Source organism: Thalassophryne amazonica, chromosome 23 (genome assembly GCF_902500255.1).
Source record: "Thalassophryne amazonica chromosome 23, fThaAma1.1, whole genome shotgun sequence".
NCBI classification, from domain to species: domain Eukaryota; kingdom Metazoa; phylum Chordata; class Actinopteri; order Batrachoidiformes; family Batrachoididae; genus Thalassophryne; species Thalassophryne amazonica.
In genome coordinates this window covers 28916930-28942096 of record NC_047125.1, presented here as the reverse complement: position 1 = coordinate 28942096, position 25167 = coordinate 28916930, and the positions used below count along the sequence as shown (strand labels likewise).

Here is a 25167-nt window from a genome sequence, read left to right as displayed (position 1 = left end):
ATCTTTTTTCACTTTTGTCTCACTACAGGACAATTTGTTGTTTTGTCATTGGAAACATTCGGCCATTTGGAGTCTGTCATCCGCTTGGAGTGCCGCTATCCAGTGCTCACAAAAAGCTAGCGCATGTCAAGTCGGAGTTCAGGAAGTTGGAACTTTTGACGCACATGAATTCTTAAAAAGTGGTCCATTAAAATTATGCTTTTTAAGTACATTTACAGCTCAAATAAAGTCTTCATACCTCACTGGAACAGGGACTCATGGGCTGTAAGATTAGGTGGACCCCGAGTTTCATGAAGTGGAAACATTGTGGGCAGGTAACGTGAGCCCAGAGAAATCTCAGGCACTCAGACCAGCCATGGAAATGAAGAAAGGCCTGAAAGAGAGAACATTTCAGTATTTTGTAGGAATGAGGCAGCATCCAAACAAAAATACGACGAACTGTTTGATGACAATAACACCACGTGTGTGAAGCTGCGATTTTTTTTTTTTTTGTTACCCTCCTCTGCAGGGCGAGCACAATCACATTGTAGTACAAAGTGCGAAGAGTCCGTTTGCTAAAATACAGCCAAAACAACTTGGCGAAGTCTTTGTGTGTGTAGTTTTCTTCTGGTAACCCGGTGATCATGACCGTACGGAGGTTGCTCCTCCTGTCATGACACTTTGTACGGCAAAGAACTCCCTAAAACAGGCAGAAAATTTTAAACAACATAAAACGAGTGCCTCCAGCAACGGAGAGGCATCCTAAATTAAAACTACGAGTGGTGACGAAGAGGAAGAACCTCACCTTAATGTCACCTGCTGCATTGATTGGCCAGACCCCTACGAGATGAAACGGCAATGAGGAATGTGTGACATTATTAAAATGCAACCCTGGTTTAAATCATGAAAATAATAAAGATATAAACACCCATGAAAAATAAAGTATCAGTGTACTTGGAATGATGAACCAAGGCGACACCGTAGGGAATATGTAGGGACTCGCTCGGAGAGTGATCCAAAACGGAGAAACGGTACCAGGCGGAAGAAACGTTACTCTTTGTGGGACAGTTGCTCCACAAGCAGCTTCAGCGGCATTCGGAAGAGCTTTGTCTGCAGATACTGGGCCTACACAAAAAACAAACAAGAAGAAGAAGCAAAGAACCAAAAACCTTTGAGAAGAGCTATAGAGATAAAGTTATTAGTTAGCATTATTATTAATAACATAGTGACCATACACCAAGGCGACACAATAAGCCTCTCACGATGTGTTTTCTGTGAAGCTCATTAGCTAAAACTTACAAGTGACTGAATCTGAGGTGTCTGGTATTTTCAGCCTGGTGATTTTGTAGCTGGGGGTGGTCTTTAGGAGGTTGGCCCAAACACCTATACGATCAGCATCTTCAGGACTTTGAAACTGGATAAACACCTGAAAGATTAGATTAGATAGAACTTTATTGATCCCTTGGGAAGACTCCCTCAGGGAAATTGAGGATACAGCAGCATTGTATAGCAACACACAGGGTAAGAAGCACACAGAATATCAAAAGTGAAAGTATAAAAGAAAGCCACATACAGGACGATAACAAATAACATCAGTGGAGGCCACCTAGATGTAACACACAACCCCAAACAAAGAAAGGTGAGATGCTTATGTAAAATGGGAAATAATAATAAAAATCAGATTCTTGTAAATACTATGAATCAAAGAGGTTTCATGTTGTTTTTGTGGGCAACTTCTTTTCATTTCTAAATATACATCCAATACTGCATTTAAGGCTGGCAACACATTCCAAAAAGAAAAAAAAAAAAGTTGGGACATTGACAATTTAAGGCAAGTAATAAGATTTTTTTTTAATTATTATTATGAAATAATGATGTTATTTCAAACAAGTGATGTTAACAGGTGATTGTTTTGCTTTGCTTTTTTTGTGATTTTCCACACTGTCCCATCTTTTTTCTACAACAGAAGAGGGCAGTCAGGATGTTGACTTCCCCTCATCAGATCCTCTGACAATCATACAGAGATCTCACACAGGAGAGCAAAGGAAAACCTGTCTCACATGTTTTTTTTCCCCTCAAACATTTCGACAACGTGCCATCGTGTGTGTACCTTATTCAGAAGTGGCAAGAGGTTGACAACAGAACCAATACTTTGCAAAGCTTCAGTGAGGTGCTTGATTTCACTTGGGGAAATGTCCCTCACGTACACAATGCTCTCATTGCTGTCAGCCAGAGGCTGCAAATAAAAAAAAAAAAAGGAAACATTTGCCCAAAAACAATACAAACATTATGAGCTTGTTTTTATTCAACTCAAAGATGTCATCTATAACTTACATATGCGTTCATCTCCATCATCATCTTATAAAACTGCAACTGAAAAGAAATGAAAGTTTCAAATAGAAGAATATTTTCACAAAAGAATTATTTTGTCTGTGTGCATTGACATATTAGTCTGGGACTAGTCACAATTCCACATTAATGCCCAACAATAAACATCTAAGTATCACTACACAGTTTACAGGATGCGTAATTTTAATTTTGTTTTGGCCAATGGATAATCAAGAAATTAAACACTTTTGCCATCATAGATTAAAAACACAAATTACAACTACAGCACCAATATTTAATTATATTAAGAATAACATTAATTTATTGCCATTTTCCTACATTTTGGCATAAACCAAGGTATAATCCCTGGGAAATGCAGTCCATCCCCTCCACTTTAACTCAAAAAAGTCAATATCTTCTTTTGTACCCCAGCAACTAAAAAGGGCATACAATTAAGAAATATTTACTTAATTTTTTAAGTCACCAAAATGACCATTTATGGTAGCCAGGAAGTGCCAAAAGAGAAATTATGGGAAGATTTTCAACTTTTTGACAGTCCTGAACTGACTGTGTGGAAGGAAGACGTCCGTCACAAGAATGACATAAAATCTTAAAACAGAGACATTTCATAAAAAGGAAAAAGACATGCTGTGGAGGGGAGCACAGATTATGAAATATAGCACATAGAATCAGTTTTTTCCCCAAATAATGAAACATTTGTCTGCACTTGAGGAAAATAGATGTTGTCCACTTTTTTGATACTTATACGTCAAATTAGGGACACAGACTTTTTTTTCCTTCTTCCTGTAATGATTTACGGCATGCTACCCATGTTATATATCAGAAAAAAAAACAACTCCTGGCTGTGACTTTGCTGTTTCCATAAACACACTGGACTTGTCGGCGCAGTGGGAAATGAGCTCAGAGTGAATAAAAATGTTACTGCAAAAAAAAAAAATCACTGGACACAATGTGCTGGTTTACCCTCAAATGACACACAATTAAAAGTTGATACAACTTTCAGAACAGATTATGGGGAAAATGCAAATATTTCTAATATAAAATTTACTGAATTTTAACTCTGGTTAAAAACTCACATTTCATGCAATTTCAATGTTGATCGCAGCAGAAACACAAGATTGGATGTTGAAATTAAACTCTGCAAATCTGTTTAAATTACGTATGGGACAACATCTGTCATAACAAACCAAAGCAGTTTGTGCACTTACCGGTGGCAAGTTCACAGCGTGGTTCACAGGTTTCAAGGCAAGTTGAGACCCTTTGAAAAGTAGAGCGCACTTCTTGATAGAAGTGATCAGATTGTTCATTTCACAGGAAGATGGCATCACGAAAAAAGCCTTGGGTGGGACAAAAAAAAAATTAATGCAGCCTGTCTAAAATGATAAAAACATTTTTTCAGATGAATGTTCCATATTAATCAGTGTTTACATTATGTTACCATTGGTAATGTACATATTTAACTAACTCAGTTATAGTACCAACACTCAAAATAAATCCAAATGATGGTTGTTTGTCAATCAAAGGGTCAGAAGTAGTGGGAATTTCATCAGATGAGACCAGACGAAATATATTCGTCAATTTGTTTCGTTACATGAGTAAGATGAAACGATGAGATTGCATGTGTTCAAAAACACTGACTATAGCAGCATGCATTACTGCCGGGGAAAAAAAAGACCAGACTAAAATATTTTGCATGAAATAAAATCTCTTCATTTTCATCTACAAGCTTGAAAATGTTTCCAAAATGTGTTGCATTCAGAATGATGTGCAGCAGTTCTTGCAGAGTCGCTCCAATTTCTGTACCTACTGCTGCCACCCTGTGGCTGCAACACAAAACTACATGGCACAAGGACTGTTCTCTGCCAGAGTGATGACATGCTAGGGAAGGCATGACCTTTTTTTTTTTTTTTTTAAATAAAAAAGACAAAAATGTCCAGACTGAAATGAGACTAAAACTAGGCTAATCGGCTAAAATCCGACAAAAAAAAGGTACGTGAATGACTTAACATTTGACACAAGCCTAAGACAATAAAAAAAAAAAAAAAAATAGGGGACAAAATTAACTCTAGTCGGAAGCATCAGCATGTCCTTGAGAAAGACCATCCTCAAAAACCTGCCCAACCTGATGGCCTCTATTGACTACACACCAAATCAAACCAACCGAACAAACCAAATCATAGCAAACGTAAAAGTCTTTCTTACCATGGAGGACTGAGGTAAGACATAGATGGTATTGTGTTTGTGCTCAAATCCAAAAGGCTTCAGGATGGTGGCAACGTCCTCCTCTGTGTAGCAGCCCTCATAGTATTTAGGTAGTCCGGTTACACATGCCACATTTCCTTTCACACTGGAAAACTAGAAAGACCAAGAACGAAAAATAAATCATGAAAATTCATCAATGCCAGCATGAACATATTTAAATACAAAACAGCATAATAACTGATGGTTTATCATATATTCAAATAGAACTTAACAGTAAAAAATAACTCCTGAAAAATGGACTCATTGTTTCCTTCGCCACCAAATTCAGCTGCAACTTAGCCCAAAACTTCATAGTCTACCATCAAAAATCAAATCTAACGCATTTAAGTTTTCCATTTCCAAAGTGTAGGCAGCCCAAACTAAAGGCAGCAGCATGGAATTTCTGAAAACCTACTTTCAATGAAGTGTTGACATTGCATAAACCTGTGGAAGAAAGAAAGAGAGATTTGAAGTGCATTTAAAGGCTGTATCAGGCTTCATAAGAAATAATGGTGGACGTGACTTTTATATACTAGAGAACTCAAATATTTAATGATGTTGAGTTCTCAAATTTCCACTGATAAGTTTTGGGAATTCTTCAGAGTTTCAAACAGTTGTAGAAATGAATGATTTCTTCACTTTTTAAATAATTTCATAAATGCAATAATCATTCACACTTTCAGACACCGTTATGACACTTGTTACCCCGGCAGACTGCTGGGTTTTTGCAGGCATTTCAGGCGTGCACAACTCACCCGCTGCTGCAGACGACTGAAAATTTTTCACAGCTGGTTCAAAAACGATGGAGAGCAGACTTCTAATTTTACTTTTTTCGCCACATGTGGCATTCACTTTCATCTGCTCTGCCTTCACAGAACCTTCAAAATCAAAAGGAAAAGAAGAAAAATTTGTAAACACAAAAATACAATTTTTAGCCATCAACGGCATGCATCAAAAACCTCACCAATAATCAGGTCAAAGGAACCTATCAAAATAAATAAACAAATACCGCAATGTGAAAATACCCTCAGCCACACAAGCATTGTCTTCTTTATAATTTGTAGTTGTTTTTTTTTTTGTTTTTTTTAAGATCCTATTGTCTTACTTACAATAGGCACATATTCAATAAAGCCCCTCTATCCATCAATCAGTCAAACAATATTTACAATTTAACAGCGTCTGCAGGAGGGTGTGCGTGTATGTGTGCATGAGCTTTTGACAAGAGCGGACATTAGCATTGAGTAAGCTGAAGTTATCGTGCATGCTAACGTCAGCAAAATGTCTTCTTAATCACTTCAAAGGTGTTACAGGTTCCAAAAACAGCATTACCAGTTTTAGAAGTGTTTATTTATCACTAGCTTTTACATAAAGTATGGCAAAGGTGTTATATTTAGTTAAAAACAAAGCAAAGTTAGCAGCTAGCGACACCAGGAAGTGATGTGACTACGCTAACTGTCCCAGTTAAGTACACCGAGACCTGGCGAAACTGCATTTCGTTCTGCCTGTAAGGGTCGAGTGACAATAAAAGTGAGTCTGAGTCTAACGTCCGTGAGATCATACCGTAAAAATAGGAACAGAATGTGACTTTTTAACCTCTTAAAGTCTTCACAATATCATAAAAATGTTTCAACCTGTGGTAATTATTGATATTCAATGGAACCATCAACCGCAGACACTGTAAGACCATTCCACTGCGCCAAACAAAGTTTATGCCTCACACGGACCCACAAAGTTGGAGAAAAAGTTTCTTTAATGTTTCATTTAGGACTAAAACATCCCCTCTTCTGCATTGTGGAGACTGAAATGCCAGTTGGAGTCATTAAACAAATTAAAAGGTTTAAGTTTAGGAAAAATGTAAACCTTAACTGAGTCTAGTCTGACCAAGTTCTTGGCTGGAGCCCTTTTTTTAGCCTCTCAACAATGTTTCTAGGAGCCAGTAATTCTTGAAAAATTACGACTGTCATTTTGAATGCACAGAGCTTTCTCTACTTTCTCTTTATAATCGTGTGGAGGAGCAAGTTTTAAAGGTAGGGACTCAAGTGTACTAAATTTGCACGTGCCGATCTGGCAATGTAAACAAGGAACAGGAAAGCTCTCATTACAGCACACACAGAGGGAGCGGTGACTGATTTCTGTACAGGATGCAATTACAGCACTAAAGCTTGACATAGAAAATAGTTGTTGTCTGGTATATTAATATTTAAAATTTTATTTATAGCACATTTATACTTTACTTTAATTAATAGAGTCTTACTAGATTATTTGGTAAGAATCAACATTTGTCGAACACTATTAAAATAACCAACAGCTGGAGCCAAATAGATGACGCACCTTTTTGATTTTTACTCACAGCGGCTTTTGTGAGTTTTGGTTGATTCATTTGTAGAACTAAAGCTCTCTTGCGTTGTCTTTCTCTTTTGTTTCTTCTTCTTCTTGTTCGTGCACTAGCTGTGGTTTGAGCAGATGGAGTATTTCCTGTGCACTGGAAGTGGGGGTGAGGCTGGAAGAAAAGTAAGCATAGGTGGAGGAACATCTCATCTGGTTTTACCTGCACCAGTTCCCGTTTGACTCTCAAAAGAAATACTCACAAATGTGGCATCTCTAACCATGATTCTATCAAACGAGGCTAATTCCTGTCAAATTAATGTATGAGTTTATCTCACGTGCCCCTACCTCAGTCTTTGGCAAGTTGCTTTTCTTCGTATCATTCATCACAGCTTTCTTGTTTGAAGACTGTACAGTTGTCTCCTTTTTGCTTGCTGTAGAAGATGAGGATCCAGGTGATGAGGAGGGCTTAATCTTAGCCAGTAATACTGGAGGCAGAGCTTTAAACACATCGTCCGGATCAGATTTATTTACTCTTATAGGATTACTCAGACAAAACAGTGACACCTTTTTTGTTTGATTCCACAGCAGCTGGAGCGGGGCTTCCTTCTTCCTTCTTTTGAGGGACCTTTCCTGAAGCTTTGACAGGATTTGCTGATTCTTTGGAGGTTTGTGGGTCTGGAGCTTCAGTTGGAACAGAAGGAGTATTTTCTGTGCACTGGAAGTGGAGGGAAAAAATTAAGTGCAGGTGGAGAAACATCTAGTCCAAAGGTTTTCAACCAAAGTTTGAGCCAAAATGGACAACAGAAGACGACCAAGGAGGACATCACTCTTGAAAGCAAATCATAAAATAAGCAAGACCGGAATTTGCCAAAATGCATATCAAAAAGCCAGAAAACTTCTGGGAGAATGTCCTGTGGACAGATGAGATCAAAACGGAGCTTGTTCGCAAGTTACATCAGCTCCATGTTCACAGACGCCAAAATGAAGCACACAAAGAAAGGAACACTGAACCTACTGTGAAACATGGACGGGGCTCAGTTATGTTCTGGAGCTGCTTTGTTGCATGGGCTTTTTTTTTGGGTGGGGGGGAACCAAAGACAAACGCTTCCTCCAGATGGAAAGCAGCAGGAATGACAAAGTGTCAGATTATTCCAATGTCCAACATTATGTGCCCAACACCAGTCAGAGAAGTCTTGTTTTGGACAGCAACTGTTTCTCAGACAGGCACAAATATAATTTGCGTGGCATCTTATTGCACGTAAATAGTTGCACAAAAAAAAACAAAAAAAAAAAAACAAACCTGAAGCATTTCCTGCATTTTAATGTAAATAGTTCTATTAAACTTTGTTGTTTGCTTTATTTGTACATATTTTTACAATTTATATTTGCATTTTAAGTTAGAAATTATACCCTGAACTCCAGAGGGTTAAATACACAATAAGTCTATTTTATTCACACAGATCATCAACAGCACACATCACTCTCTTTTTATGATTAAGCCTTTGGTCCATTGGCATTTTTGCCCAGGAAAATCCCTGAAGGTGGGGCAAAATCTTGTAAAATTTATGTATGAATTTACCTCACATACACCTACCTCAGTTTTTGATGAGCTGTTTTTCTTGGTCTCATTTATGACCAGCTTCTTTTCTGAGGATAGTGCAGTTGTCTGCTGTTTCTTTGCTGTAGAAGAGGAGGAGCCAGGTGATGAGGAGGGCTTCATCTTAGCCAGTAAAACTGGAAGCAGAGTTTTAACCACATCATCTACGTCATTCATTTACTCTTATTACATTACTTGATAAAGAAAAACATTTGTGCAACATTCAACACAATCAATGACAGACCTCTTTTATTTGATTCCACAGCAGCTTTAGTGGGGCTTCCTTCTTCCTTCTTTTGAGGGACCTTTGGTGAAGCTTTGACAGGCTTTGCTGATTCTTTAGAGGTGTGTGGGTCCTGAGCTTCAGTTTGAACCGATGGAGTATTTTCTGTGCACTGGAAGTGGAGGGAAAAAGGAAGCTCAGGTGGAGAAACATCTAGTCTAAATACACAATAGGTCTATTTTATTCACACAGATCATCAACAGCATGCATCACTCTCTTTTTACCATTGGGCCTTTGGCCCATTGGCATTTTTGCCCTGGAACATCCCTGAAGGTGGGGCAAAAATCTTGTAAAATGTATATACAGTAGTGTTCAGAATAATAGTAGTGCTATGTGACTAAAAAGATTAATCCAGGTTTTGAGTATATTTCTTGTTACTTGGGAAACAAGGTACCAGTAGATTCTCACAAATCCAACAAGACCAAGTATTCATGATATGCACACTCTTAAGGCTATGAAATTGGGCTATCAGTAAAAAAAGTAGAAAAGGGGGTGTTCACAACAATAGTAGCATCTGCTGTTGATGCTACAAACTCAAAACTATTATGTTCAAACTGCTTTTTTAGCAATCCTGTGAATCACTAAACTAGTATTTAGTTGTATAACCACAGTTTTTCATGATTTCTTCACATCTGTGAGGCATTAATTTTGTTGGTTTGGAACCAAGGTTTTGCTAGTTTACTAGTGTGCTTGGGGTCATTGTCTTGTTGAAACACCCATTTCAAGGGCATGTCCTCTTCAGCATAAGGCAACATGACCTCTTCAAATATTTTGATATATCCAAACTGATCCATGATACCTGGTATGCGATATATAGGCCCAACACCATAGTAGGAGAAACATGCCCATATCATGATGCTTGCACCACCATGCTTCACTGTCTTCACTGTGAACTGTGGCTTGAATTCAGAGTTTGGGGGTCATTTCACAAACTGTCTGTGGCCCTTGGATCCAAAAAGAACAATTTTACTCTCATCAGTCCACAAAATATTCCTCCATTTCTCTTTAGGCCAGTTGATGTGTTCTTTGGCAAATTGTAACCTCTTCTGCACGTCTTTTATTTAACAGAGGGACTTTGCGGGGGATTCTTGCAAATAAATTAGCTTCACACAGGCGTCTTCTAACTGTCACAGCACTTACTGGTAACTCCAGACTGTCTTTGATCATCCTGGAGCTGATCAATGGGTGAGCCTTTGCCATTCTGGTTATTCTTCTGTCCATTTTGATGGTTGTTTTCCATTTCCTTCCACGTGTCTCTGTGTTTGTTTTTCTTGTCCATTTTAAAGCATTGGAGATCATTGTAGATGAACAGCCTATAATTTTTTGCACCAGCGTATAAGTTTTCCCCTCTCCAATCAACTTTTTAATCAAACTACGCTGTTCTTCTCAACAATGTCTTGAACATCCCATTTTCCTCAGGCTTTCAAAGAGAAAAGCATGTTCAACAGGTGCTGGCTTCATCCTTACATAGGGGACACCTGATTCACACCTGTTTGTTCCACAAAATTGACGAACTCACTGACTGAATGCCACACTACTATTATTGTGAACACCCCCTTTTCTACTTTTTTTTTTTTTTTACTAATAGCCCAATTACATAGCCTTAAGAGTGTGCATATCATGAATGCTTGGTCTTGTTGGATTTGTGAGAATCTACTGAATTTACTGGTACCTTGTTTCCCATGTAACAATAAGAAATATACTCAAAACCTGGATTCATCTTTTTAGTCACATAGCACTACTATTATTCTGAACACTACTGTATGAATTTACCTTACATACACCTACCTCAGTTTTTGACGAGCTGTTTTTCTTGGTCTCATTCATGACCAGCTTCTTTTCTGAGGATGGAGCAGTTGTCTGCTGTTTCTTTGCTGTAGCAGAGGAGGAGCCAAGTGATGAGGAGGGCTTCATCTTAGCAAGTAAAACTGGAAGTAGAGTTTTAACCACATCATCTAGGTCAGATTCATTTACTCTTATTACATTCCTTGATAAGGAAAAACATCTGTGGAACATTTAGCCCAATCAATGACAGACCACTTTTATTTGATTCCACAGCAGCTTCAGTGGGGCTTCCTTCTTCCTTCTTTTGAGGGATCTTTGGTGAAGCTTTGACAGGCTTTGCTGATTCTTTAGAGGTGTGTGGGTCCTGAGCTTCAGTTTGAACCGATGGAGTATTTTCTGTGCACTGGAAGTGGAGGGAAAAAGGAAGCTCAGGTGGAGAAACATCTAGTCTAAATACACAATAGGTCTATTTTATTCACACAGATCATCAACAGCACGCATCACTCTCTTTTTACCATTGGCCCTTTGGCCCATTGGCATTTTTGCCCAGGAACAACCCTGAAGGTGGGGCAAAAATCTTGTAAAATGTATGTATGCATTTACCTCACATACACCTACCTCAGTTTTTGACGAGCTGCTTTTCTTGGTCTCATTCATGACCAGCTTCTTTTTTGAGGATGGCACAGTTGTCTGCCATTTCTTTGCTGTAGCAGAAGAGGAGCCAAGTGATAAGGAGGGCTTCATGGTTGGTTATTTAGTCTACTTTGGGAGACTCCGTTAAGGAGTCTCCCTAAGTAGAGACTTAGGGAGAGACTCCGTTAAGGAGTCTCCCTAAGTAAGCATTCGTTTGACACATAGCCATTTAAGCAGCATTCGATAATCCTCCGAAGACACACAACTGAACTGAAGACACTGCATCACTGCCTTTTGACACTAGTTACTAGTTAAGTCTTAAGACATAAAGCAGAAGGTTTTTTGGTAATGTCTATATAAGACGTCCTCCCAAGTCCTTCCAAGGTGTTCAGCTTGGGCCTGGCAGACTGGCTTGCATACTCTGCCAGCAGAAGGGATGCTGGAGCACATCCTTAGCAGCTGTCCAAAGAATGTGGCAGATAGACGGTACAGTTGGTACCATGACCAAGTGTTGCAAGCAGTAGCAGACACCAACTGTCCTGGCATAATTCTCAGCAAGCAGCATCAGTACTTTATGACCTTCGTCCAACCAGAGGAGAAGCCACAGCCAGAGGCAAAGCCTCAGGGTGGACAACTTGCACTGGCAAGAGACTGGTGGCTCATGACTGCAAAGGAGAAGAGCCATCAAAAACACCTTGGAAGCATCTCAGGAGACATCTAGCTGGCTGTGTTGAGCAGTGGTGAAGTCTGGGCTTGATCATCCAGGTGAGGGTATCTGATGTGAACACCCGGAACACTGGATGAGCAGAGTCCATCACTGATGATGTGTCCAGGTTGCACTAGTAGTTGCATGTATGAAGCTTTGGAATCTATTCATAACTTTTTGATCAATCCTGTTGATGAATGCCAGGGAACACACAACCATGTAGACCAAAGTAATGCAAGAACATCTACAATACAAGATCAAACTAATGCATCAATACATGAAATTTCTCAAACCTGATGTATTCTGTAGTTTCTGAGAAAGTCTGTCAGCACTGCTCAGTTTCTTCTGCTGGTTGGACAACTTGATCTGAGACAAAGGTTTCACCTGACTCCTCCCTTGAGAAGATTGACTCTCCTTGCTCCTTGAATGTGAGTATTTCTCAGAACTCCTTGACAGTGATTGTGGGAACTTGCTGTCAAAACCTCTTTGCGAAGAACTCTCGTAACTCCTCGAGCACAAGCTCTGTGATGGTCTCTCACGGCTCCTTGAACGTGATTCTCCAGATAATCTCTTTTGGTTCCTTGAACGTGATTCTCCAGATGGTCTCTCTTGGTTCCAAGAACGCAATTCTCCAGATGGTCTCTCTTGGTTCCAAGAATGCAATTCTCCAGATGGTCTCTCTTGGTTCCAAGAATGCAATTCTCCAGATAGTCTCTCACGGCTCCTTGACTGCGATTCTCCAGGTAGTCTCTTTTCGCTCCTTGAACATGAGAGATCGCAGTGGGGAGAGTCATTCCTTGGAGAGTGAGATCGCGATCGGGACCTGAATCAAGTAAAAGACAATCATTTCATCCATTGGAAATGTAAATCCATGTTTCGTTGTTCTGCATCTAACATGTTTAATATCTTTCACACTATTTCTGGAAAAGTCCAACAAACCTGTAATTATATCTGGAGGTCTGCGGTGATCGGTTGCTGTGATTCTTGATTCCATCACCACGGAGATGAAGCTGGTTCGCAGAGTGGGAAAGAGATGCGTTGTCATTTCCATCCCGTCTGTAGCCTTCCCTGGAAATCTGCGCCAGGCTTATGCTTGAGGTTCGGTCATTACTTTTTGCAGGATTGTGAGGAGAGAATATGAACAGAATACAGCACATACATCAACGAATTTAATTTGAGATCTCAACACTGCATTAAGACACGAAAATCCAACATTAAAACTGAGGTTTCCAAGTCATTCATTACTTTGGAATACCACCAAACACATTGTGCTGTACAGCTGCTGAAATTAACATTTGTTTTTATGGAATATAAAGACAAACACTGACGCTTCCTGGAAAAGTCTGCAGTTCTCTTGGTGAACACTGGATGTCAGGTGGGTGAGCCAATCCTAGAGGGGAAAAAAACGAAATGCAGCATCACCACTGTCACTGTGTGGCTGTTTTGTTGTAGTCGATCAGGTTTTTTCCATTTCATTTTGCTCTTCTAATTAGAAATATGATGACATGTGGAAGCCTAACATTTTTAACAAAAAAGTTTTTAAACATTTCCTATCAACCCCAATCAAGAAAAACTATGGCAAGAAACTGGGGTGGAAGGATCATATATTGTGATATATGCATCATGAAACCAGTATCAAATTGTCTATTTTCTGAAATTCATGCTGCAGTGCCACGACAAGTTAACTACTGCATGGAAGAAAAAGTGACATCTTACAAAAGAATCCTCAAAGATTTTTATTTAACAGCTGAGTAGATCTTTGTCATTTGATTGGTGGTTTGTATGTTACATGACATGGAATATTCATACTATTTGCCATTGGTTCATTTATCGTGCTATAGCATTTTTTAGCGTGCAATTTTGGTTCTATATGAAATGTGCTATTGCACGACCCCTGACTACCTTGTGTGCTCACACTATGGGGGACGGTGTTTAGCTAAACATGGTGGAGTTTGTTTTGTTGACGGACGACAATTTGAATGAGCCAATTAACTGTGATAAGTCTTCTAACACACACACATGCAAAAAAAAAAAAGTCCACTATGCCGTAAGCAGTGTGGAGGCATGAAGAGCTGTTAGGATGAAGAGCTGGACAAATTTCTGACGCAATTTTTCGCTGGGCTAAGGAAAGCAGACAGTCTGTACACGAAGTCAGTGTACAGCATCACAGACTACATCATCAGAATTTTTTTTTCATTATTGCTGTTTTTGCAAGTTGACTAAGGACAATGTTGGACTCCTATTTAAAGTTTGTGTTGGACTGTTGACGTCAAAGCACCAGCGACGCACAACAAAATGCAATTTCCTTTTATAAACTAATAAAATATCAAATGACAAGGATGTATCTTAGCCGTTTTAAAACAAATAATGTTTTTTCATTAATTCAATGGAACAAACATTTCATTCGCATCATTGAATGGAACATTCTGTATTTCACCTCATGAAATATTTGTACCAAAGAACTCAAACATTCATTATTTGTATAATAAAAGATACAAATAGCAAAAGTCAAGGATTACAACTTATACTTCAGAATAATTTTCTTCTTTAAATATTCAACACATAATATGAATATCATATTGTAGATCTATCTAACCTGTGTATGATAGATATGCTTTTGGCAGAGCACTAAGCGAAACTATACACTCATGTAGAGCCGTGCGCCTCAAGGAGCAGTAAGTAATCTTCCACTCAGTGTACATGCCTGCTCTGGTTATTTTCACTCTGTACCAATGAAATCACTCATGGCTTGCTCCAAAACATAAAACAATGTGCATTATTTTATCATAAATTGCTGTCTTGCATCAAAATAACTGAGCAGCCAAATCCACATTCAAGCAGGATTGATTTATTTCAAGATACATTAAAGACATAAAAAAAATAAAGCCATCTGTAAAGTGAAACAAAAAGACACATATTCCCCCATCTGTCCAAATGACATCAGATTACTCACTTTGTGGATCTTGATGTGTCCTGATGTCACATATTTAAAAAATAAAAAATGTTAGAATTTCTCTTTTGCTCCACGATGAACCTCAATCACTAATATGTGCGCAGTCATGTTCTTAGTGTGCACACAAAACCAATGCACACACAAAAAAAATCACTGCCAGATTCATGACGTGTTTGAGCCCATTTTGTTTTCACCCATGTTTGTTTATGAATGAGAATCACTGTAAACTGGCAGATACTTTGCAATGCAAGGTCATCTGTTTGGCGTGCCATGAAAAGTAGCACTGTGCAGGACACAAAAAAAAATTGATGTTCTCCCCTGAGGTTCAGACAGTTTTCAAACTTACTTTGATGATTTACTGGCAAAATGCTGATGACAGATAAATGCCACCAAACATCAGTAACTGATCTCCATCTTTACACAATACAAGTGTGTAAACTGCAAAGGCAGCTCAGGGGGATAGGACGGGGGATGAGACGCAGGATCGATTCCCTGTGAAGCTTGGACAAGACACTTCCTCTGCATGGTCTCAGTCCACCAGCTGTAAATGGGTGGACTGAGCTGAGGCTTCGGCTGAGGAAGAAACCCACATTAGGCCCCTTGTCCATATAGCTTCTTTTTTTTACTGGGTACCAGGGTGTTTTTTTTTCCTCAATTGTTGTCAATGAGAAAGGAGAATGCAGCCATATGGACGCATGGCCTTACATTGTCTTTCTGTGCCGGGGGAATTGTGGATTCTCATGTGCCTCATGAATCCAGGAAAACAAGCACCAGTGTCGCAGACCGAACGGTCCGCCCCTAAAAAAATCAGTCCGCCTTTTGCATCAGCGCATGCATCATTTCGGACCACAGCAGCACGTCTGAGATGGAGTCTCTTCACCCAAAGCAATCAAGTGGATTAATGGGATTATTAACCATCAGATGATAAAGGTAAAACCTCTTAAATCATTCTAAAGTCAGTTTTAGGCAGAAACGAGGCCGTTTTAAGCAGAAACTGTGAAATTCTGTGACATATTGAAATATCCGACGCGTGGTGAATGCATCAGCTAGCAGCTCATTTAGCCACAGTGCTCTGATTGCTTCTGTTGCCTTTTATGATGAAATGCTGAATTTATGTGGAAATGATTGTTGTACAAAAGCTTCAGATATCTGTCACTGAGATAGACGATGACTAGAGTGCAGTTTGAAGCAGAAACGAGGCGTTGATCAGTGAATCGCGTCATGAACCGCGTCATCAGGGGGAATGATTTTTAGGGGGACCGTTTGGTCGGTGACACCGGTACCAATGGGCCTCAGTACCTGTATAGGGTTCATTTTACTTTACAGTAGGGCTGCCCAATCTGTTCTAACTGGAAAGCACCTGCCCTGCATATGTCTACTTGTGCTGCTCACACCCGATTATTTAACTCTGGTGCTTCCCACCTCCTTGTTGGCCAAGCACACCTGTTAGAGTTAATGGGCTGTGGGTGAAGCATGGAGAGTGGGGGTGCAAAACAAAACAAAAAAAAAAAACCCCATGCAGAACAGGTGCCCTCAAGGAACAGATCTGGGCAGCTCTCCTTTACACACTAGACAGCAGAGGTGATCTCTAAAAGCAAGGTTGGTGACAACAGTCCAACAGGAAGAGAAGGCACAATGTCCAGTTCCACTTACCTTCAGATTAACACTGTCTATTTTACACAACGAACACCTCTGTGGATCTTGTTTGGGTCCGACGACAGGATCGGCACTCGACATGGTGCTTGTCGAGATTCGCTTGACGCCAGGCTTTGGCACCTCGATGGAAGGTGTCACAATATCCAGCGGAATGGGTTGTTGTGCAGACGCAGATGAGACAGGTTTCCTGGCGGACAAAAATGGACGCTCAATTGTGTGCCCCATCTGTACCATCTCCAGCGTCTGAGTCTTTTGAACTTTCTTCTGCTGAGGAAGTCTTGACCCTTTTGCTTGAGTATGACCCTGATTTTTAATGTCCTTGACACAATTACTGTCAGACATCATGAAGTTATGTTGCCTTGGCTGGCTACCAGGATACACGAAGTCGAAGGATGGTCTTAATGCTTCAGATGAGTGAACTCTGCCTCCTGTGTTTTTCTTTGGTAAAGTGATGGAGCCTGGGATAATCTGGGAAGTTTGGAGTGGTTGGGCGCCAAAACGACTGAGTAACTTATGACTTGGTGGAGGCAGAGAGGGCAACTTAGAACTGGAAGAAATGTTGGGAATAGTCACATTATCTACCATGAGTTTGTTCCTGTTGGTACAACCAGATGCATCCATCATCGCCATACTAGTACCACTGGGAGATCTAGTGTAAGTGGTCTTTAGAGTCTCATCCACAAGACGATCAGCATATTTATTAGAATGTCCATAATCTACCCCTTCAGTTCGCTGATCAATTTTAGACTCTTCAAATGTTTTTGACTCAACTGTATGAGTATTCCTCTTGGCCTTCTCAACACTGATGTAATGCAAGATAAAAGGAAGGTTGTCAGGAGTGATCTGATCTTCAGGAAATGCAACAAAGTATTCCAAGTCTTCTTTTTCAAGTCCAAAATTAAGAAGGATTTTGGAAGCAATTTCAGAGTTATATCTAGACTGTCTGATCTTGAAAGGAGTTGACTGCTCATCTGCAAAGAAATGATTTTGCTGCCATGAATGGGAAATATGGCTTTCTTTTTCACTGCACACTTTCATTTTGTCAGTATCGCCTGCATATTTTGATGACTCTGACGATGAAACCAATGTCAAGCAATTAGCAGTAGCCTGTTTGATGTCCTCTAACCAAGCCAAGGAGCTACTGCTGCTTTCTGCATCTGGGTATCTATCCAAATGTCTGGCAGGTGAGGAGTCTGAAGCCATTGTGTAGATCTTCCCCACTTCCCTGTGACTGCTGCTTATGTTAACATCCTGGCCCCTTGGCTGTACATTCATCTCCTCTCTTTGTCTGTTCACACACAGGTCTATGTCTCCCTCTGTGACCTGGTCAAATGTAGACCTACTTCGTTCAGGCCTGTAGGACACCGAGTGAGGTGGAAATGATGGAAGCATTTTCCGAGTGACTGAACTCTTTACAGAATCTCTACAAAAGCCAAGGCGAGAATTAGGTTCTGTGAAATAGGGTGGTCTTTGGGGGTCCTCGTCAACTTCTGGGCTCAACAATTTGCACTGTTCCCAGGTGGACCTTTGGTTCCCAAAGGCATGGGTGTTATACAGATGATGGGACATGATGTTTGCAAGATCAATGCCTGAAGAGGACTTTTTTGGGTCTGATGGGAACAGAATGGTTTATACTTAAGATGAAAACAGTTTGTCAGCCGACAGCCTGAACAGCTGGCTGACTTGGATTGGAGACCACCACACAAAAGAAGGCAGTCTGCTGGCTGACTTGAAGTGAGTGTCCTGAGAGGCTCTAATTTGGAGGCTTGGGCTCTTGTTCAAGAGTAGACATACTCCAAATGCAACACAAACCTGAAAAAGAAAATAAACAAAGGTGGTAGGGAATGTTGGTACAGTTACAGAGTGGGCCTGGAATTCAACATTTTGTAGGGTAAAAAGTTCTCGTCTGAAGGCGTCCAGCGTAGTTTTTCCTGTCAAAGGGAGAAAGTCATTCTGCCTTTTTCTCTTCTTCATCAAAACTAATAATAAAACAGGAAGGAAATGCAACACACGGCATTGAGACAAAGGAAGAATTACTGTGGTAAACAAAGAGTGTAATACATAAATCTACCGGTACATACATAATCGTGGTGGTGCAACACATGAGCATGGCGTTATGTTGCTTTTTGGGATGTCAGACCTTGACATGGAAAAATTCTTACTCCTGATCACAAGAATTCCTTCAGCCAGATGCCAAACTGAAATGATAAACATTTCTGAACAAGTCCCATCTCAGTTCGCATTAAACACTTGTGGACAGAAGCCAATATCTACATCCAACTGCCACTTTATTGGGTACATGTTTTGCCTACTAGTTTCCAGTAACGTTATAAGGCATAAAGTGTTTTCCTCAGGATTACTGTCAGCACATATCACTCTGCTGCTCCACTCGCCCACCAGCAAAACCAAGTCGCCCCATTGAAGAGCTGGAGAACAATAAGGATGTAAGGAGTATAAATTATAAAGAAAATAGTTGCATTTTTCAACCAGCTGAAAACAGATGCACATCTGAAGCAACTGCTTATTGTTATGAACAGTTATGGTAAATAATCATATGTTGTATAAACATCTATTAATTCTGGGCATCTATAAATTTGTGGAACTGTTTAAAGCAACAAGCTTTACATAATATGAATAAATGACAGCGATACAACAGATGGTATGAAAGGAAACATTACTACACACATCTACTTTAGACGTAATTTGTATCGCTGTCTCTTATTTCAAGAAGAAGAAAAGGAGAAAACCACAATAACAAGCGAGCTACATTCTCCAAACCCTTCTCCAGCTTCATACTCGGTGGTGAGTGGGACAACTTGGCAGGTGAAACTGGGGGTGAGATGGTTTGTGGTGGAGCAACCTGACCGGAACACTTCCTCGCACTGCTTTTCAGTCATGTCAGGTTTAATAAAATTAAAATAATCGCCATTCAATTTACCCTTCCCATCCTTGCCTATGGGCTTTGGATAATAACTGAAAAAACAAAGTCACAAATACAAGCGGAAGAAATGAGAGTGCACCTCGGGTATCTGGGCTTAGACTCAGGGATCGATTGAGGAACTTGAATATCTGGGAGGGACTCTGAGTAGAAACTCTGCTCCTTTGGCATCTGGCAAGGAAAATATAAGAGAACTCAGCCAAGTGCAAACTCATCCTCAGGTATGAACTCGACCTGGGGTCATGTCAGCCCCTTTACAACGTCGATTAAAAGATACTTGATCAGTGGATGCACTGTATCATTACCTGGTAATTGCCCGTTCATAATTAACCACTTTTTTTTCAGTATCACAGTGCAAATAATGTAACATCCATTTGTAGACTACACTACGTAATATGATTATGCAAGTCATGAACATATTTTTAGAAAATCCACATGTGAAATCACACCGGGCTTGCGTACAATTACATTGTGCTGCATATCTAGTATGCAGGAATGGCTGCGCAAGTTGCATGCAAGGAGACAGGAAAAAAAGAAAAAGAAAAACTTGCACGCACGGGGAGAAGATTGGCTCCATGATGCAGATTGCCTGGACATGCAGATGGATTTGATACATTGGAAAAAGTCAGAATACATTATTTCCAGGAGTTAATGAACTTTATTTAATGTGCCACAATCATGAGAGAACTGAAGAAGGTGGAAGCACCACGGAGTTGCAGCCGCCGGTCCACGAGGAGTGGATGGTGGAAATGTCCTCTCGCTGGCAATCGGTCCGTGAGCAGGCGTTAATAGACTTTATTTAATGTACCACAATCTTGAAAGAACTTGGAGGTGAAAAAAAGCTGCAGAGCGGGCGTGATCCGTCCGTGAGGAGTGGACGTGAACATGTCCTTTCACTGGCGATCTGTCCATGAGGAGTTAGTGGATGTGGAAGCTTGGCCGGCCCGCCTTCACTGTGAGCAAAGTCCAGTGAGATGAATAAAATCTAGCAACGCAGGTATGTACTGATAAAAAAAAAAAAAAGAATTTTTCACCCTGGCGTAGGACTGTGTACAACTGCGGAGGCATGGTGTACAGTAGCGGAGTGCTGTGTCCATTTACATACAGTAGCGGAGTGTTGTGTAGACTTGCACGGAACACTGCGTCCATGGTCTACGCTGACGGTCCGTGAAAAAAATTAAACGTTTAATTATTTACATCCATGTCACGGAGCCCTGTGTCCCTCAGTGTATTGCCACGTAGGACTGCATAAGCCCGGCGTAGTTAGTATGTGGCAATATGCAGCTCTATGTTGGCCAAGTGTGAAAGGGGCTTTAGCTAGCTAATATGATCGCGGCCTCTTTTTGTCATTTCTTCAGACATCACAGATTTTTTTTTTGTACTTTAGTAACAATAAATATGATTTGTATTATTTTTGCAGATTGCTGAAATAAATTTTTGCCTCTTCAAGGTAGGGATGGGGTTCCGATATCAAAGTAATTCACAAATCGGAATTTCCGATCCAACCTGCAGAGATTCCCGATCCAGGAGCCACGTCTGTGTGTGTGTTTTCTGCTGAAATGTCTTCAGAAGTGATTCCCTGCTTGTTGCAAACTGTGGAAGGGATTTCCTCAATGGAGGCGTGTCTCAATGAGACGCAGAGTAATAAGACACGCATCCATCGAGGAAACAGGGAACAATTTGCAGCCAGCCAGCAAGTGAGCATTGAGGAACACTGTCGTTGACCAACTTTTCATCATATGTCCACTGTGTGGAAATATTTTACACTAGAAACAACACAAAGCAAGGCATCAACATGCAATGTTTGCAAAGCTGTTGCACTGAGAGGCGGAAGTGCCATCGTGACCTACAATACAGCGGCCTTAAACATTTGAAAAAGCAGCACATTAAAGAGCACAAGGATTTTTAGCAAGGGGCAAATAGATGAAAGGAGCTGGCAGGAATCACTTCTGGAGTCATTACAAAAACAAGCTAAACTTCCACCAGACAACGTGAAAGCTAAAGGGATTACCGAGAAGTTCCTTAACGTCATCGTACTCGATAACCAACCGTTACTGTTGGAGAAAACGAAGGATTTCACAGCCTGACTGAACACTTGCAGTGCCTTTAACACCATCGAGCCCTTTGTGCTAAAGGACAAACTGAACAGGATGCGAGTGGGCCCCTGCCTGGTCACTGGGATCTCCAGCTACCTTACCGACAGGCCGCAGTATGTCAGGCTGAGGGACACCACATCTGACAATGAGGTGATGGTCTGGGGGGGACAGCACATCTAAGAATGACACATCCTGGCTGGACAAACTGACAAGCGGGCTGGCTCCGTGGTTGGAATGAAGCTGGACTCTCTGTTGACGGTGGAAGACAACACTGGACAAACTGCTGGACATTATGGACGATGCCAGTCACCCTCTGCACACAGTCATCAGCAATCAGAGGAGCCTCTTCAGCCACAGACTGCTCCTCCCCAAGTGCAGGACAAACAGACTGAACAACTCCTTTGTCCCTCAGGCCACTGGAGTGAACAACTCCTCACTCGGGGGGAGGAGGAGAAAAAGGAAGACAGGGGACAGGAAGGAGAGGAACAGTAGTAGCCAGTAAACCAGTAGCGAGCAGTATTTCTGGTATTTATATTTGCAAATAGTTTTTTACTTTCACTTTTCACCTGTGTGCTGCGATACAATGCTGCTGAAACCTCAATTTCCCTGAGGGAGTCTTCCCAAGGGATTATGAAGTTCTATCTAATTGAATATAATCTAAAATATACAGTGCCCTCCAAAAGTATTGGAACACTGAGTATTTCACACATTTTATTACGTCCGCCAAGGACGTAATAAAATCGACATTTGTCTGTCTGCCTATTAGCAGGATTACGTCAAAACTACTGAACGGGTAGGCCAGAGAAGAACCCATTAAATTTTGGAGGTGATCTGGATCCGGATTCTAGATCAAGTTTCACTTTATAAAGGCTTTGAAGGATTAATGTTTGCAGGATTCCATCAAAACTACTGCATGGATTTTGCCAAAATTTTCAACAGATACATATTAAGCCATGGAAGAGTCCATTAAATTTTGGAGGTGAACCAGATCTGGATCAAGATTTCACTTTATAGGCTTTGAAGGATTACATCAAATCTGCTTCATGGATTCTCACCAAATTTTCACCACAGGCTGATATTAGGACATGGAAGAGTCCATTAAACTTTGTAGGTGATCTGGATCCAAATCTGGATTATGGATCAAGATTTCACTTTATATACGCTTTGAAGGATTATGTGAAAACTCCTTCATGGACTCTCACCAAATTTGCACCACAGATAGATATTAGGGCATCGACGATGCCACTGAATTCAGGTGATCCAGATATGGATTGGCGGACATCAGAAATATCGGATTGCTCTGGTCTGTTTATGCCATTTCAAATACAAAAATTAAAGTTTCTAAAATTATCTTTCATAAACTCAAACTGAAAGCAAATCTCTACAACTTGATATAAATTAATTAAAAATATAAAAGCTAAGATGATGGGTTGCTTAAGAATCAGAACGCTGTGGTGTAATACCTGTAAATAATCAGTTTTATTGCAGGTTTTCTTGGATACATGAACATTTCCAAGTCACTGAATACATCTTGGACTTTATTTACATCAATTATGAAGAAATACAAATAGTATGGCACTGTGTGGTAAATCTGTATGAAGTAGATACTCAAAAGTCGAGCGGCTGTGCAAGAAGGAGAAGAGTGAGGAAAACCACTTCCTGCTAAAATTAGGCTAGAATTTGTACTTTTGCACAAACGCGACTGGACGTTTGGTGAAAACGCGCTCAGGCTGTGCGCTTTTCAGTTGAAATCAACTGGTTTTGTATTGTGTCTGGCTTGTTTTGTCGGCCAGCTGAAGGTCTAGAACAGGAGTTGGCAACGAGGGCCTAGACACTGTAGGCTTTCCTTGCAACCAATCACCTCAGCAGGTGGGTTGCTGATGAGCTTCTCCCCTGAACATAAACACCTGATCGTCAATGAAATCACCGGCTGAGACTATTGATCGTTAATGAAATCACCGGCTGAGACAACTGATCGTTAATGAAATCACCGGCTGAGGTGATTGGTAGCATGACAACCTGCAGCGTCTCGGACTTTCATGGCACATGATGACTGCCCACCCCTGGAACGATGAGATTTATTCACCAAGTTGGGGTTGGAGTCATCCTAAAGTCAACGGTTCGCGTGAAAGATGACCGCCAGGGGGCGCTGATGGTCGAACGAACGACTTAGCGAATATGCTAGTTTCGGCCTTAACCAGAACACGTTATTAAAATGGACGTCAAAGAAATAAAGTATATTTTTCCCACATCCAAAACAGGACAAGTTTGGATCATCTCACGTTTGAGTTTTTTTTTTTTTCCAAAAAGCAGAGCCACTTCGTCGGAGCTTCATTAGTTAGCATTAGCATGCCGATAGCACAGGTTTAACTACTGCGCAACGGAGCACAGGGGATTAAAAACAGCTCAGTCAAACATTTATTAAATGGTATCTTGCACACCCAAACAAAATTGGTTGTACTTGGGAACTTTTTAAACCGTGACGCGCAAATGCTAGCAATATAACATTAACATCTACCAACCTTAAGAGTTTAAATAAAACATGATTCTTAAGCACAAACATTGACATTAAGTCAAAACAACCGCTCCGCTTTCAGAAAATAACCCTGTCACCACCTACCTTTCGGCATTTCGTTGAGAAAACAAGAAGTTTGAGTCAACACCTTGAAGTTGAAGTTACCGGAACTACAATATACACAATCAACCTTCAGAATAAAATGCGCAGCTCAGAAACTTGCTGTAGTTATTTCCGGTGTTACGTACGGAGATAACCCCATTGTAGATTTGTATATTCGCCATCCAAAAACGGGGAGTTCGCTCTGTACTTGGTTTATAATTTCTGTGTGCGAAAAGAAAAATAACCAGCCTGTAAATCTGATTTTGGTCGCAAACAAAAAGAGATTGCAAATACTCAAATCAGGTACAGGGGCAATCTTAGTCCGTGGCATCGTATTGACCAAAGCCTCTGGGTTTGTGATTGTTCTTGGTGAAGACATGGAGCCATATCCTTTATTTTCTCCTGGACTGAGCTGGCAGAAATTTATTTTTTAAGTGTCACCCTTGCAGAGACCCATCTTGGTACCATCAATGTCTCCAGGGTCTTTGGTCAGATTGAAAGGCTTGGGAAGAGTTTACGTCTTCAGGTCACCGGGTGGGCAGAAGTGTTTGTTGATGCCGATATATTTGTAGGCGAAAGTCAAAGTGTTTTGGGTCCTGGAGCTTCCTTGGTATGAAGTCTCTTAAGATTTTTGGGTTCTGCTGGAATTACCGTAGATACCCCAGTGTCAAAGAACAGCATAAAAGCCATGGACATGCTTTCAAGAGGTGGAGGAGGAGTGGTTGAGTGGCTGGGTGATTGTCATTCAGTACCCAATATGGTTCCATAGTGTGGCAGATATGGCAACATGCAGCACCAGCATGCACTCCCAGATATCAAGACCAAAAGGGTTTTTTTTTTTTTTTTTTGGTAGGCCTTTGTATCTTCTTTCAGATGGTCAAGTTAGGATTTACCACAGCAGATCATGCCACCATCTGATCCTGTCCTCCAGGGGCAGATCCAGGATTTTTAATTTTTAGGTGCCATTTCCTGAATTTGGCACATTTTTTTAACCACAAAATGCACC

General features: G+C 40.6%; 1 protein-coding gene across 2 annotated transcripts in view; it reads right to left on the bottom strand.

Annotated features, from left to right (window-relative positions):
- Window positions 1-24234, bottom strand: part of LOC117505248 (zinc finger protein 638-like) — a 31008-nt gene extending 6774 nt beyond the window's left edge. The window contains exons 1-24 of one of the 2 annotated variants that reach the window (XM_034164848.1): window positions 24165-24234; window positions 16508-18322; window positions 13230-13291; window positions 12841-13023; window positions 12195-12724; window positions 11181-11266; window positions 10815-10965; window positions 10566-10705; window positions 8739-8889; window positions 8492-8631; window positions 7462-7612; window positions 7243-7394; window positions 6901-7069; window positions 5325-5447; window positions 4985-5013; window positions 4531-4683; window positions 3537-3665; window positions 2314-2352; window positions 2090-2215; window positions 1279-1405; window positions 934-1104; window positions 785-819; window positions 497-679; window positions 239-373 (exon numbers count right to left, since the gene is read on the bottom strand). In XM_034164848.1, the coding sequence (XP_034020739.1) occupies window positions 239-373; window positions 497-679; window positions 785-819; window positions 934-1104; window positions 1279-1405; window positions 2090-2215; window positions 2314-2352; window positions 3537-3665; window positions 4531-4683; window positions 4985-5013; window positions 5325-5447; window positions 6901-7069; window positions 7243-7394; window positions 7462-7612; window positions 8492-8631; window positions 8739-8889; window positions 10566-10705; window positions 10815-10965; window positions 11181-11266; window positions 12195-12724; window positions 12841-13023; window positions 13230-13291; window positions 16508-18079 (4737 nt within the window). In that variant the 5' untranslated portion in view covers window positions 18080-18322; window positions 24165-24234. The remainder of the gene's footprint in view (window positions 1-238; window positions 374-496; window positions 680-784; window positions 820-933; window positions 1105-1278; window positions 1406-2089; window positions 2216-2313; window positions 2353-3536; window positions 3666-4530; window positions 4684-4984; window positions 5014-5324; window positions 5448-6900; window positions 7070-7242; window positions 7395-7461; window positions 7613-8491; window positions 8632-8738; window positions 8890-10565; window positions 10706-10814; window positions 10966-11180; window positions 11267-12194; window positions 12725-12840; window positions 13024-13229; window positions 13292-16507; window positions 18323-24164) is intronic. The other variant, XM_034164849.1, reaches the window with a different exon arrangement.
- Between the last annotated feature and the right edge of the window lie 933 nt (window positions 24235-25167).